Source organism: Sceloporus occidentalis, unplaced genomic scaffold (genome assembly GCF_023333645.1).
Source record: "Sceloporus occidentalis isolate IW3139 unplaced genomic scaffold, rSceOcc1.0.p SCAF_6, whole genome shotgun sequence".
Taxonomy (NCBI): Eukaryota; Metazoa; Chordata; class Lepidosauria; order Squamata; family Phrynosomatidae; genus Sceloporus; species Sceloporus occidentalis.
In genome coordinates this window covers 1,310,105-1,324,093 of record NW_028316986.1, presented here as the reverse complement: position 1 = coordinate 1,324,093, position 13,989 = coordinate 1,310,105, and the positions used below count along the sequence as shown (strand labels likewise).

Here is a 13,989-nt window from a genome sequence, read left to right as displayed (position 1 = left end):
AAATTATGGCGAGGAGAGGGCAAAATTGGAGCTCAGGGAAAATTTCAAGAATCCATTACTAGAATGGTCTTTTCCTGTATTCACCTGAGCACAGAATCATAGGACCCTGGAGTTGGGAGGGGTTCTATGGACCACTGGAGGAAACGGAAGCAAAGTAAGTATTTAGAAGTCCTACCTTTTCATTGTGACCGGTCAGCATTTTTCCATCCTTGCTGCAAAGCAGTCCCATCATTTCCTTCATCATTCTCTTGCTCTGAACATAGGACCCGAACAGACAGGCCAAAATAAAGCTGCTTCGGGTCACTTTGGAGATATGCTGTTTAAATGAGGCCGGAAGCCACACCAAAGCCATGCTCCAGGCCTAAGGACTAGAGCGCAGCTTTGGCGCAGCTTCTGGCCTCTTAAGATATGTGTGTCATTTAAACAGCATACCTCCAAAGTGAGCCAAAGCAGCTTTATTTGGCTTGTCTGTTCGGGCCCATATTTGGAAAAAAAAAACCCAAAACTTTTGTTGCTCCTTGCATGCCCAGTCAGTCTCAGCTCATTTTGAGCTTTAGCTTTCCTTACACGATTCCTACAAGGACGGTTACGTAGCTCTACTTTTCCTTGATTCAGCCTTCCATCCATTCTTTATATACCCTCTTTTTTTCCTTTTCACTTCTCCCTTCAGTGTGCTGTGCAGCCAGAATGGCTTTTTCAGGTGTTTCCCATTATTCTTCCATGGAATTGTTTGTGATTGTGCTTTTTAGCAGTTCCTTCTTCATGAAATTCCACCCATGCTAGGTGTCTTTTTCCTTTAGCATCACTGGCCATGGGATTCTGTCCGGTATTTCCTTGATAAAATCAGCTTTGTTAACATCCAAGGTTTGTGTTTGACTCTACTCTTCTTTGTCCTGCGCCATAATCACTAATTCTAGCGTTACAAGGTCACTTTCCCGCTAACTACCAGCTGCTTTGATTCCGGTGACCAACTCTTCCTCATTGCTTAGGATCAAGTCCAGGATTGTGGATCCCGAGACTTCCACTTTGTTCCTTTCCCCACCTTTTGAAAGAGGAAATGATCTGCAAAGCACATCAAGAATTTTTTGGAGAGCCAAGTCTTTGCAGAGCTGGTTTCCTAGCAGATATCAGGATAATTGAAGTCTCCCATAATTACCAGTTCTTGCTTCTTGGAGAGTTCTGAGATTTGTTTTAGAACCGCATCATCTACATGGGAAAAGACAATAATGCTTGTAAAATGAAAAGTAAATGGCAGCAAGAAAAGAGAAGGACTACATTCCAGGTGGATGGACTCTGTCAAGGAAGCCTTGGCTGCTGTAAGAATTTGCAAGAGTTTGCAAGATTGAGCCAGGGCAGTGGATATCCAGGGGACTCTCATTCAGAGGGGCACAGTCAGTCAGAGTCAACTTGACAGCAGTTAACAACAGTGACAAAAGGGCTGATAGGAGTTGCAGTCCGATAACAGCTGGAAGGGGCTGCAGGATTGCTTGTAGCAGCCCCTTTTCCAGGGCGAAGGGTCTTGTGCAGCCAGCAAAGGTACAACAGTGGGGATAAAAAGACCACCAAATTAGCCATGAGGATGGTACTGAAAAACATCATGGGATAGGTAGTTCCTAAGATGACTTGGTTTGAGTTGGAAACAAGATGGCTCTGTTTGCTGCTGTGTCAACTGCAAGCTTTGCAGCTGGGACTGGAGGGAGGGCTTTGGAAATGGCTGCCCCCTCCCTTGCAGCCCACTCTACCCCAGCTTTCATTGGAGAGGCGAGAGGATTCTGGCAGGTGCTTCTGTGTGGTGTTTGGAGACTCCTAGCCAACAGGTTGCCGCTCTTAATGGCTGCAGCCCCCTTTTCTCAGGCCCTTGGCCTTGCATCTCTCTGGCCCACTGGTTGCTTTGTGTGCATCTTTTCCCATTCTGCTTCATGTGCATCACTGTGGTGGGGGAGCAGAGGGGGAATTCCCCGTCTTTGGCAGAACACCGCACTAGCTGTGCTGAAATGGCGCTTGTGCAGCTGTCACTAACTTCAGTTGTGCATTGCAAGGGTGTATGTGCGTGCGAGAGAGAGAGAGAGAGAGAGAGAGAGAGAGAGAGAGAGAGAGAAGTAAGAGGAGTGGGCAGGAAAGCAAGAAGAAGGGGGGAGATATATTTTTTTTACTCCTTTCTACACATTGCCTGGCTTTTGAGAGCCAATACTTTTAAGGGTTCCTCCCTCTCCTAATAATCCAAAGAAGAAGCCAAAGTGGAAAGAGCAAAACAGCTGTGGAGAGAAAGGAGAGGACGAAGAAGAGGAGGTTTCAGCCATCCAGTGGAAGGCTATGGATGGTCTCAGGCCATCTTGGAGCACCTTCCCATCTGGGTTGCAGCCATCTCTAAAGGAGGCTGCATGAGTCCAGCAGCCAAACCCCTTTGTCCTCTGGGCAGGCAGCTCCTTCTCCCTTTGCAGGGAGCTTGGTGTGGCTGGGGAGGTAGAGTAAGGCTATTTTGGGAGCCAGGGCTGGCTGGCGGGTCAGTCCCTTGGCACATGGCCAGGCCAGTTCAGGATCTCCAGCCCCCTCCATCCTCCTCTGCTTGGGCCTCTGAGCTGGGATGCCTCCAGGGCGGCTGTGGCCCCCAGGAGCCAGTGGGCTCAGCCATTCTCATGGGAGGCTGCATGATCTGAGGAGGGGAGAGCCTTGGCAGCAAAGCCCTTCTGCTGTCAAACCCCCCCCCCCCATGCGCTGTGTTGAAAAGAGGAAGTCAGCAAGTGGTTTGAGGCTGGAGGGGAAATGAGAGTGAGGCAGGAGGGCAGCGTCAAAAGTGGGGGTGTTCTGTGGGAGAGCAGGGGAGGGAGCCAACCCCTGCTGACAGCCGTGGAGGTTCTTTTGGTTTCTAGGAGTTTGATTTCTCTTTCCAAGTTCCATCTTATCGAATCCTGGGATTTGTAGCTTGGTGTTTAGAATTTTTCTCAACGCAGTGCTAGTGCCTACTCAAAACTACAAACCTTGGGCTTCCAGTGGACATGGCCATGGCAGTGAATGTGAAATCAGACTGTGAACTACGAAGAGACCCAGGCTTAAGGATTAATGTTTGTATTGTATATTCAGTAAAGGAATAGTCATGAAAAGAAAAAGAAGAGCAACTACAATGACAATTTTCTCTGCCAAGGATGCCTGGTGTTGCATAGAATCATAAAGGTGGAAGAGACCCCCAAGGGCCATCCAGTCCCATTCCATTCTGCCATGCAAGAAGACTCAATCCAAGCACTCCTTGGGACAAATGGCCATCCAGCCCCTGTTTAAAGATTTCCAAGGAAGGAGACTCCACTCGGAGGAAGGAGTGTGTTCCACTGTCGAACAGCTCTTATTGTCAGGAAGTTCCTCCTAATGTTGAGCTGGAATCTCTTTTCCTGGAGCTTGCATCCATTCAGATTCAGATATTTCAGATATTTCTATAAGGTCATCATGCCCCCTCTTGACCTTCTCATCCTCAAGCTAAACATACCCAGCTCCCTAAGCCCTCCTCTGGACACGCTCTAGTGTACAATAAAACACAGTATGCTAAAAACACAAGGAGAGCCACGTTGGATCAGAGTGAAGGCCTGTCTAGCCCCACATTTGGTTTACAGAGTGGCCAGCCATTCGCCCCAGTGGGATGCCTGCCAGCAGGACCTGAGCACAACTGTGCCTTCTGCCTCATATTCCTGAGCAAGAAGAGTAGTAGATTCCCTCTGGGGCTGGAGCCGGTGGATAGTCTTTCGGATTAAGAGACAGAGGTGGCCCCATCCTCTTCCATGAATGTGTTCACTCCCCCTTTAAAGCCTCCTTAGTTGGCTCCCATCCCTGCATCTTGTGGCAAGGAGTTCCACATTTTAACTATGTGCTGTGCAAATCTCCCACCATTCAGCTTCAGTGGATGAGCCCACTCCCCAGGTTTGGGTTCTGGCATTGTGGCAGATTATGACAAAATCTTGTTTCTTTTAACATTGCGCATAATATTACCCCCTTCTAGTCCTGCCTTTCTCTGAAGATGCCAGCCACAGATGCTAGAGAAACGTCAGGAAGAAACTTTTCTGGAACATGGCCACATAGCCCGAAAAACCCACAAAAAACTATTACCCCCTTCTAGTCCTGCCTTGCTTTTAGTAACTCTTACTAACTTTTATTCACTCTTTATCAGCACATCTAAGAGATGGATTGAAATCCATGAAGAGGCATATTAAAATTGAACAATTTGGCTGCTGCCACACTGCAGAATTAATGCAGTTTGAGATTGTTTTAACTGTCATGGCTCCATCCTATGGGACCCTGGGATTTGGAGTTTCTTGTAGCACCAGATATGACAAAGGCTAAATATCTCACAAAACTACAAATCCCAGAATTCCACAGAATGGAGCTGTGGCTGTTAAAGCGATGTCAAACTGTATTCTGCATTGTAGATGCAACTTTTGTCTAAAAGGAGCTACTAAACACTCCCTCCCCCTTGCTTTAATTCATGGAGTCCTTACGGAAATAACAGCTGCCCAGGAAGTGCAGCGTTCCATAGTTGGGCTGGGTCTGCTAGGTCTAAAATGGTGGCCGGGAATGGAGGTGTCCAGCTGCCTCCTGAGAAAGGTCCCCTGCACATGTTGGCGTAGGGTGTGAGAGTGGGAAGGGAGGTCTGTTTGGGGCCTGGAGCTCAGCGGGGGACCCGGCAGCAACACCAAATGGCCAGGTGGCCCTTTGCAAGGACACCTGCCGAGGCTGAAAGCGGGGAGCAAATGGCTAGTTGAGGACTGGAGGTGTCCAGGCTTCCTTGCCAAGCAAACAGCAGATATAAAAAAGTTGTTGCAGTCCAGTATATTAGCCTAGCAGGAGAGTTCTTGTGCTTTTTAAATTCTTTTTCACACTGTGATATATTTTGTAAAAAATTTCATTTGTAACCCCTTGCCTTTTGTGGAAAAGCCAAGGTTTTGTTCAGAAAACAGCTCTATTATGGGCAAAATGCAGTGTCTTCTGTACAGCATGCGGGAGTGAGGTTGCACAAGAACACGGTTTTCCCCCTTTAAAAGCCTTTTTTTTGTATACACACACTAATTTTTCACAAGAAGCCTTAAAAGACTCTTCCCATCATTGACTTTTTTATCCTAAGGGAAATGATGTCCTTTGCTGGTCCTAGATCATCTCAACAGAAATGCTCAAAGGGCTTAGAAGACACAAGTTGAAGGCTTTCATGGCCGGCATCCATACTTTTTTGTGGGTTTGGGGGGCTCTGTGGCCATGTTCTAGAAGAGTTTATTCCTGGCGTTTCGCCAGCAGCTGTGGCATCTGGCATCTTCAGAGAACGCATCTTAAAATAGTTGTTGAAAAAAGGAACTACTCCTTAGTTAGCAACCAACACCAGCATGTCTATCAGCCCTGACAGTAAGGGCTGTTCGACAGTGGAACACACTCCTTCCTCGGAGTATAGTGGAGTCTCCTTCCTTGGAGGTCTTTAAGCAGAGGCTGGATGGCCATCTGTCAATGGGGATGCTTTGATTTGGATTTCCTGCATGGCAGAATGGGCTTGGACTGGATCAGGGCCCGTGCGGTCTCTTCCAACTCTATGATTCTATGATCATGGGTCACAATAATGACTGTACATACCAAGCCAGGAAACCTACTCAGGGGTCTCTGTGTTCAACATGGAGTGAAATACCACATCCAAAATCCACAAAGCAATGATAACTTTATTGGGCCAACTCCTAAGCATAAAATCATGCAAGCTTTCAGAGTTTCATTCATGTTAAAAATCAGGCAGGAGAAGAAAGGTGACAGTGCTAGACTTCTGTACCTGACAGCCTGATATTGTCAGGGATGCAGAGCTAGCTGCTGCTGTCAGGGACCGCTAGGTACCTGAGCATTAAAATACTTATCTTACCACTGCCCCTACTACCAGTGTTCCTCCTGATTCTCTTTTCCCTGTACCAGTGTGTGCACGTGCACATCTTGCTCTGAGGATGTGGTTTTGTCCCTCGGAGGAAGTGGGAATCTGGCCAGGAAAGCTTCTTAGTTCTCATCAGTTTGATGGTCTTTTAAGGTGTCACACAATTTGTTGTTGCTGTTGTTTAGACATGACATGCAGGCCCACACACACACACGCACACACACACACACACGGTTGAATGCATGCCCCTGCTCACACCTCCCCTGAGAAAGACTCATTTGCTTGAATTTTATAGCTGTTTTGGAACAGCTTTCTTAAAAACCACACACACAGAGATTCTCACACTTCCGTTCTAAAATATAAAAAAGAAGGAAGGGTAGGAAATCCAGCAGCAGCTTTTAAGACTGATTTATTTTTGCATGAGTTTTAATGGATTTCAACCCACCTCTTCAAATGGATGGTTGGACTACAAGATGAATGACCCCTGTATTATAAAGTGCACTAAACTGGCCTTTGGATGAGCAAATGTGCTGCTGCCACATGCAAAGGGGTGAAGGCTTTGATTTGCCAAAAAGGAAAGGGGAAGGGAGAATCTAGCGGCACATTTGAGATTAATTTATTTTAGCATTCACTTCTGGGGATTTCGGTTCGGCTCTTCAGGGATGCTGGTGGAATACTCTCAGTTCGCTCCATGCCTCCAAAAGCTCAAGCCAAAATAAACCAGTCTTAAAGATGCTCCTGCGTTGCTTCACCACCACCACCACCCCTTTCATTTGTGGATTGAAATCGATAACTGGTCAATTGAGAGCACAGTGATCTCTTTGAAATTTGTTCTAAGGTATTTGCCTTATTGTTCAAGGACTTTCTCTTTTCCCACCTCTCCCCTCTGGTTTTTCCCTTTCCTTCCCTTAGGCGGAAAGCAGCGAAACGCCCAAAGACACAGCCTCAGCACCCAAGTGCCCCCCGGGGCCTGCCCACAACAGCACCAGCCCCATGGAGCAAGTTCCCAACGGAGATGTGGAGATGGGCAGCCCAGAGAACTCCACTACCGCCGAGCCGAAGGGACGGCTGCGGAGCGAGAGTGAGCCCTGCACCCTTCCGGACAGGGAGACGGGTCGGGCCCTGGAAAACGGGCGCTGCACCCCCAAGGACAGCCCTGAACCCCCCGCCAGCGAAGGTGAGGGGGGACGATGGGGGGAGTAGGGATGGGAGTTTGGACCAGCCTCTTGCAGCAGATGCAGCACAGCACTTGAACATGGACACCTTCTCACCCCACCCTGCAGGGATGTTGTTCATTGCTAGTTTCATTCTGGAAGGAAGCAATGAGTAGCATTAGCAATTTTTGTCCCATTGCAAGAAAGTCTTAGAAGACTGTACAGTTTTTGGAGTCTATTCAAGTTCAAGATTTGCTCTGTGCAGAAATTCACACATAGACTCTCCTCCCTGCAAAAAACAGCATTTTCTGTGCAGGAAACAACATTTTTGCATAAAAAAATGTTTCAGTGAAGGAATATTATTTTCAGCACAAGAGGTGTGCTATGTCCAGTTCTGGGCACCACAATCCAAAAAGGATGTTGACAAATTGTAAGATGTCTAGAGGGGGGCCACCAAAATGGTGAAGGGCCTGGAAACGATGCCTTAGGAGGAAAGACTTAGGGAGCTGGGGATGTTTAGCCTAGAGGAGAGAAAGTTAAGAGGTGATATGATAGCCTTGTTTAAACATTTGAAGGGGTGTCAGATTGAGGATGGAGCAAGCTTGTTCTCTGCTGCTCCAGAGAATAGGACGCAATGGAACAATGGATGCAAGCTATAGGAAAAGAGATTCCACCTCAACATTAGGAGGAACTTTCTGATAGTAAGAGCTGTTCAACATCCTCGGAGCATGGTGGAGTCTTCTTCTTTGGAGGTCTTTAAACAGAGGCTGAATGGCCATCTGTCAGGGATGCTATGATTGAGAAGGGGTTGGACTGGATCAGGGCCCTTGGTGTCTTTTCCAACTCTAGGATTCTAAGATTCAAGATTTGCTTGCACTGAAAAGTGTAATATTTTTGGAGGAAAGCCTAGCAGAAATCTTCCGAAATGTGTCTGGCTGGACAGACTCTCACAAGCGAGGCCACTGCGCCGTTTTCACAACGCTTTTGAGTGGCACAGGCTGTCGGGGTGCTTTGATGGTGTTGGGCTGGATCAGGGCCCTTCTTGGGGTCTCTTCCAACTATAGGCTTCTAGGATTCTGTTTCGTGCAGAGACGCTGATTAAAAGTCTGCACATTTTGTATGGATTAAGTCCTGAATTCTTAAGAATGCTTTTGATTCCACCATTCTAATCACCAGGATGTCTTTACATCCAAGAAACATGGTTTTTAACCCTTTAAATTGTTTTTGAATACTCTTTGAAGCAGGGGTAGGCAACCTTTTTGAGCCGGGGGCCGGGTTGCTGTCTCTCAGACAACTGGGGGGCCGAAGCCAAAAAATAAATAATTAAATAATTTTAAAAAAAATTATATAAATAAATAAACCGGGACAAATGTAGGACAACATTTTCAAATGATGGACACTTTTTTTTAAAAAAAAGTGGAGGACACGCAAAAAAATTTGCTGATTTTTTAAAAAATGTTAATATAAATGCATGTTTCTGAGGCATCTATAGACAATTGCCCCCCCTTGCCCCTGCGCGTGAGAGGCCAAAGGCCCCAGTGGCAATCAGCAGCAGGACCTCACTGGGGCCGGTCCCAAGGCCTCGCCGGGCCGCATCCGGCCCGCGGGCCGCAGGTTGCCTACCCCTGCTTTGAAGAGTAACAGAGCAGAGTTCTGGAGTCGCCAGGCCCTCAGGATTGTGTGGAGATGAGGCCTAGAGGACCATCTCCAGAACCAGGCTTCTCAGGGCCTCTTACGGGAAAACCTTTGATGCAATGAGTTAGCCTTCTCCTCCTCCTTGGGCAAGATGACCCTTGAGCAGGGTTGGGAATAGCCAGGCTTGTGGCCCCATGACCTTTGAATCCTGTGTCCAGTTCTGGGGCCCCCAGTTGGGGAGCTGGAGCTTGTCCTGAGGAGAGTGACCAAAATGGTCGAGGGTCTAGAATGAGTATGTTGAGGCTGGAGAAGAGAAGCCTAAGAGGTGATATGATGGCCCTGTTGAAATGTTTGGAGGGCTGTCATATGAAGGATGGAGGAAGCTTGTTTTCTGCTGCTTTCCCCCTTTCCCTTAATTCTCATATTGCGGTTCTTTCTCCCTTCAGGCTAGCCTAGCCGCTTCACTCTTTCTTTTCCATACTTCCCCACTATCTCTGCTTTCAGGTATCGCGATGTCTACACTCTCCCTTATTTCTTCCACTAGTTCTTCCCCTGGAACTGGGCTTTCCAAAATTGATTTTACTCTCTTGGGAGAGTACTAAACCCTTCTAGAACACAGCGTCATTGCCTGAAAACCCACAAAAAACGATGAGAGCCAGCCATGAAAACCTCTGACTTCACAAAGAACCAAACTGCTTTCTTATGGCAGGAATTTGTGATTTTCACTCTTCTTCTTCCAAAAAGAGAGGCATTCCTGCCGCAGAAGGGCAGATGCAAGAAGTATGCCTAGCTGTCAGCCTTTTCTTAGGTTTACCCAAAACGTTTACCTCAGGAAATACTATTATAAGTATTAAAGCACTTTCCTTTATACCTGTTTCTTATCAGTAAGGTGATTTCCTACTATACAATAAACTTTTACCTCAGAAATCACCTTTCCCTTTTTGTATGAGGTCTGACGGCTCCTTTGTTTTTATTGGAGAGTTTCACTGGGCTCCTGGTTGTCATCCCCCCTTACTTTACCACAAGGTTTACTTCAGGGCTTACACAGGGTTCTTTTTAAACCTTTTAACACTTCTTTTTCATCTGCTCCAAATGAGGTTTTTCGCTACTTCTTGGTAATCCCCTAAATTACCACAGCTTTTTACCTCAAGAGACTGACTCTTTTCTTTTTAAACTGTTTAGCCCCTCTCAGGTACTTAGCTGGGGTCTCTTTACCACTTCTTGGAAATCCCCTACATTTTTAAAAATAGCTGTGGCCCTATACAGACAGGCCAAAATAAAGCTGCTTCAGGTCACTTTGGAAGTATGGTGTTTCAATGAGACTGGAAGCTGCAGCAAAGTTGCACTCCAGTTCTTAGGACTGGAGTGTGGCTTTGGTGCGACTTCTGGACTCTTTGGATGCATGTATCATTTAAACAGCATACCTCCAAAGTGACTCGAAGCAGCTTTATTTTGGCCTGTCTGGATCAGGCCTTTATTGGATTAAAAGATTCACAACATCAACAAAAACATCATCCTACATAAATTCAACACACAATCCAAAGACGTAGCGTAACAATTCCCCACATTTCCCACTTCACATATACACATCAGCAACATAAAAACGACTCCCTGTCCTCTAAATGTTGGATAGAACTGTTTCCTATTTAGTGTCCCTTTCCTGAAAGGTTTTTACAATATAAATATGAATTTTCTACAGCTGCTCCTCATTCCTCTTATTTTCCTCTGTTGGGCTGAAGTAAAGATACAGAGATGCAAATAAGTTTTTAAATATCGTTTCAGGTCTATTGTTTCATTGCTTTCTTTAATATTTATATCAACGAATATTTATCTCTTATCAGATTTGTCTGTTGATCCATATCTAATTAAGTGTGTCAATTTATCATTTACCACAAGATCATATGTCTTCCATATCCATTCTGTCATATTTGGGGGCTCTTTTTCTTTCCATTTCTTGGCATAAACCATTTGTTCAGCGGTAATCATGTAAAATAAACATTTTCCATATCATTTCTCTAGCTCCGTATCTGATAAACCTAAGAGAAGTATTTAGGTCTCTTGGGAATCCTAACCTTAAGAATGCCTAAAAATAATCGTTGAATGGTGGACGGTCCAATATTGTTTTGCTTTGACACAAGACCACCAACGGGTAGGAAACCCCCTACATTTTTTGTGGTTGTTTTGTGCCTTTAAGCCATTTCTAAGCCTGAGGCGAACCCATCCCAGGGTTTTCCGGGGCTGAGACAGTGTGGGTTTCCATGGCTGAGCGGATGGCACCCCGATCTCCAGACTCCTAGTCCTAAGCTCAACATCACCACTGTTTTACCTCAGGGTTTATTACTTGTCCTTCTGTGTTACACCCACCACTTCTGGCACAATTCCACCAGCCAACTCATAAGACCTTTTGATTTGACCCTCCCTTAACCAAATAGGTCTCCTTACTGGATCACTTGATCCTATCACTAGATCTTTCGACCTCCTCACTGGATGAATCGATCCCACCTCTTGGCACCAAAACATTTGTTGCTTAAGGAGGGTTCAGTCTTGGAATGCTCTTGGATTCATTCATTGGACTTTTCAGCATTAAAAATAATTTAAAGTACTATACAATTAAAGAAAATGAAAAGCATGCTAATAAAACACTGCACAACGGGCCCTTCCCTTACGCGGGAGATCTGTTCCAGTCCCCCCACGCAAAGGGAAATCCATCTATGCTTGCACCCTGTTGTTTGCTTTAGGGCAGTACATGCGCCACGGATGCATGTGCCATTTCTTTAATTGTTGCGTAATTGGGTTTTTAAATAGGGTTTTTAAAAGACTGTTGCATGCTTCCTCTAAGTAGTATCGAAGGAGATGGCTGTCTCCCCCTGCCCTACACCCAGTACAAATGGAGTAGTGCAGATTTCATTGCGGTTTTGTTTGATTTTAGCTTTAAACATAGCTTTGGCATAGTTTCAAACACGTGCATACAACGGGTTGTGTGCCTGCAACGGGTCAGGTTGTGTGCCTGCAATGGGTCTTCTTGACAAAGAAGAGTGAAAATGACAAATTACTGCAATCAAGTCAGCAATTTGTTTCTTTGTGAAGTCGAAGGCTTTCACGGCCAGCATTCACATTTTCCGTGGGTTTTTCGGACTATGAGGCCGTGTTCTAGAAGAGTTTATTCCTGACATTTCGTCAGCAGAGAATATGCCATCCAGAGCTGCTGGGGAAACATCAGGAATAAACCATTCTAGAACTCTTCTGTGAGGCCATTCTCAAAGCCCAAAAACCCCACCAAAAACTATGATTTGTTTCTTTCATTCCCTTTCTTTCATAGAACCATAGAGTTGGAAGAGTCCACAAGGACCACCCAGTCCAACTCCCTTCTGCCATGCAGGAAATCTCAATTAATGCATCCCTGACAGATGGCCATCCAGCCTCTGCTTAAAGACCTCCAAAGAAGGAGACTCCACTTCACTCCGAGGAAGGAGTGTGTTCCACTGTCAAACAGCCCTTACTCTCAGGAAGTTCCTCCTAATGTTGAGGTGGAATCTCTTTTCCTGGAGCTTGCATCCATTGTTGTGTGTTCTAGCCTCTGGAGCAGCAGAAAATAAGCTTGCTCCATCCTCAATGTGACATCCCTTCAAATACAGACCACCCTCCCCATAGGCGGGCTTGCCTTCCACAGCTTTGAGCTTTCGCGGAAGGCAAGCCCTGGCAGAAATAATGGGGCATGTACCTGTGCTGTGCACCCTGCGCGCCACCGCAAGCACGTGCCCCATTATTTTCTATGGGGCTTGAGCATACACTCTTTTCCCCTTAAGCGGGTGGGGGGGGTCCAGAAAAGATCCCCCACATATGGGGAGGGCGGACTGTACTTAAGAGGGCTATCATATCACCCCTTAATCATCTCTTCTCCAGACTAAACATCCCCAGCTCCCTAATTCTTTCCTCATAGGGCTTCGTGGTTTCCAGACCCTTCACTATTTTAGTCACCCCCCTCTGGACACGCTCCAGTTTCTCAACTGTGGTTCCCAGAACTGGACACAGTGTTATTCCAGGTGGGGCTTGGCCAAAGCAGAATAGAGTGGTACTATGCCTCTATTGATGCAGCCTAAAATCGCATCGGCTTTTAAAATCTTATTTTATTTTATTTTTGACATCAAGTATAGGGTTGCTACTTTCTCAAAATAGCACTATAATGACAACTCACTAATTTTAGGGTAGCTGAGTGGGAGGTATTGGAAGGCTATCTGTTTGCTGAAAAGTAACTTCTGAACTCTAAATCCTCTGCCTGGGGAGATCACTCTACCTTCCATCTCAAAACAGAGAGGAACCCCAAATGCATAGCAGGTTTGAGCCGATTTCTTCCTCCCTCTGGGTGAAATTCTTCCTTTTAAGCTACAAATGAGATGGGACTCCCCTCTTCTCCCCATGGCTCCTCTCCAGCCCCTTTCTGCAGCCTTCCCAAGAAGATCTGCTGCATGTCCCTTCCTGCCTGGTCCTTACCTCTGTCTCTCCCCCCACCTCCAAAAAAGCCTAGATGGGTCTGGGAGGAATTTTCAGAGCAGGAGGCCTTGGGTGGAGCCGAGAGGAATGGCCAAGTCCCGTTCCCAGGGAGCTTAGGTTTCCTGCTGGCGGGACGCCGGGTGAGTGGAGGGGAAGGGGGGTCTGGCCCTCGGCTGCCGTCAGGCCAGGAACACGCAGGAGGGCTCCCTGCATTTGTTGGGAAGGGGCTGCCGCCATCAGGCCGAGATGGAAATGCTGGAACCAGGAGACCTGGAAAGGAGAATGGAAGGAAAGGAGCCAAAAGAGAAGGAACCTCTCAACAGGAGAGCTGAGAGTTGGCCCAGAATGTATTTGCCCCCATGGTGAGCTTTGTCTCTTGCCCCCATGGATTAGGGCCATGCTAGAAAGTCACGGTCTGGGCATTGCAGGCCAGGTTATTGTGAGGAGGGGGTTTCCAAAAGGTTCACATTGGTCTTGCAGGGAAACACATGGTTGTGGCCATGGGTTTGTGACACTTGTCATAGATGTTGTCCCTTGGAGTGTAGTGGAGTCTCCTTTCCTAGAGGTCTTTAAACAGAGGCTTGATGGCCATCTATCAGGGATGCTTTGATTGAGAGTTCCTGCATGGCAAAATGGGGTTGGACTGGATCAGGGCCCTTGGGATCTCTTCCAACTCTACGATTCTATGATTCTATGTGAAAGGCCTAATACCCTCTAAGTGCCAGATCCTGTCTGATCTTGGAGTCTAAATCAGCCCTGGTGAATACTTGGATGGGAGACCTCCAACAAATACCTGGTGCTGCAGACTGTTTTAGAGGAAGGAACTGGCAA

The 13,989-nt window shown here is 46.6% G+C and overlaps 1 protein-coding gene across 8 annotated transcripts in view; it reads left to right on the top strand.

Moving 5' to 3' along the window:
• Positions 1-13,989, top strand: part of LOC149310305 (DNA (cytosine-5)-methyltransferase 3A) — a 153,030-nt gene that overhangs the window by 41,596 nt on the left and 97,445 nt on the right. For 3 of the 8 annotated variants that reach the window (XM_089528680.1, XM_089528681.1, XM_089528679.1), the window contains exon 4: positions 6,791-7,055. In XM_089528680.1, the coding sequence (XP_089384806.1) occupies positions 6,791-7,055 (265 nt within the window). Of the gene's footprint in view, positions 1-6,790; positions 7,056-8,131; positions 8,150-9,156; positions 9,172-9,348; positions 9,448-10,805; positions 10,916-12,747; positions 13,521-13,989 lie in introns of those variants that run through there. The other 5 variants (XM_089528684.1, XM_089528686.1, XM_089528687.1 and 2 more) reach the window with 5 other exon arrangements.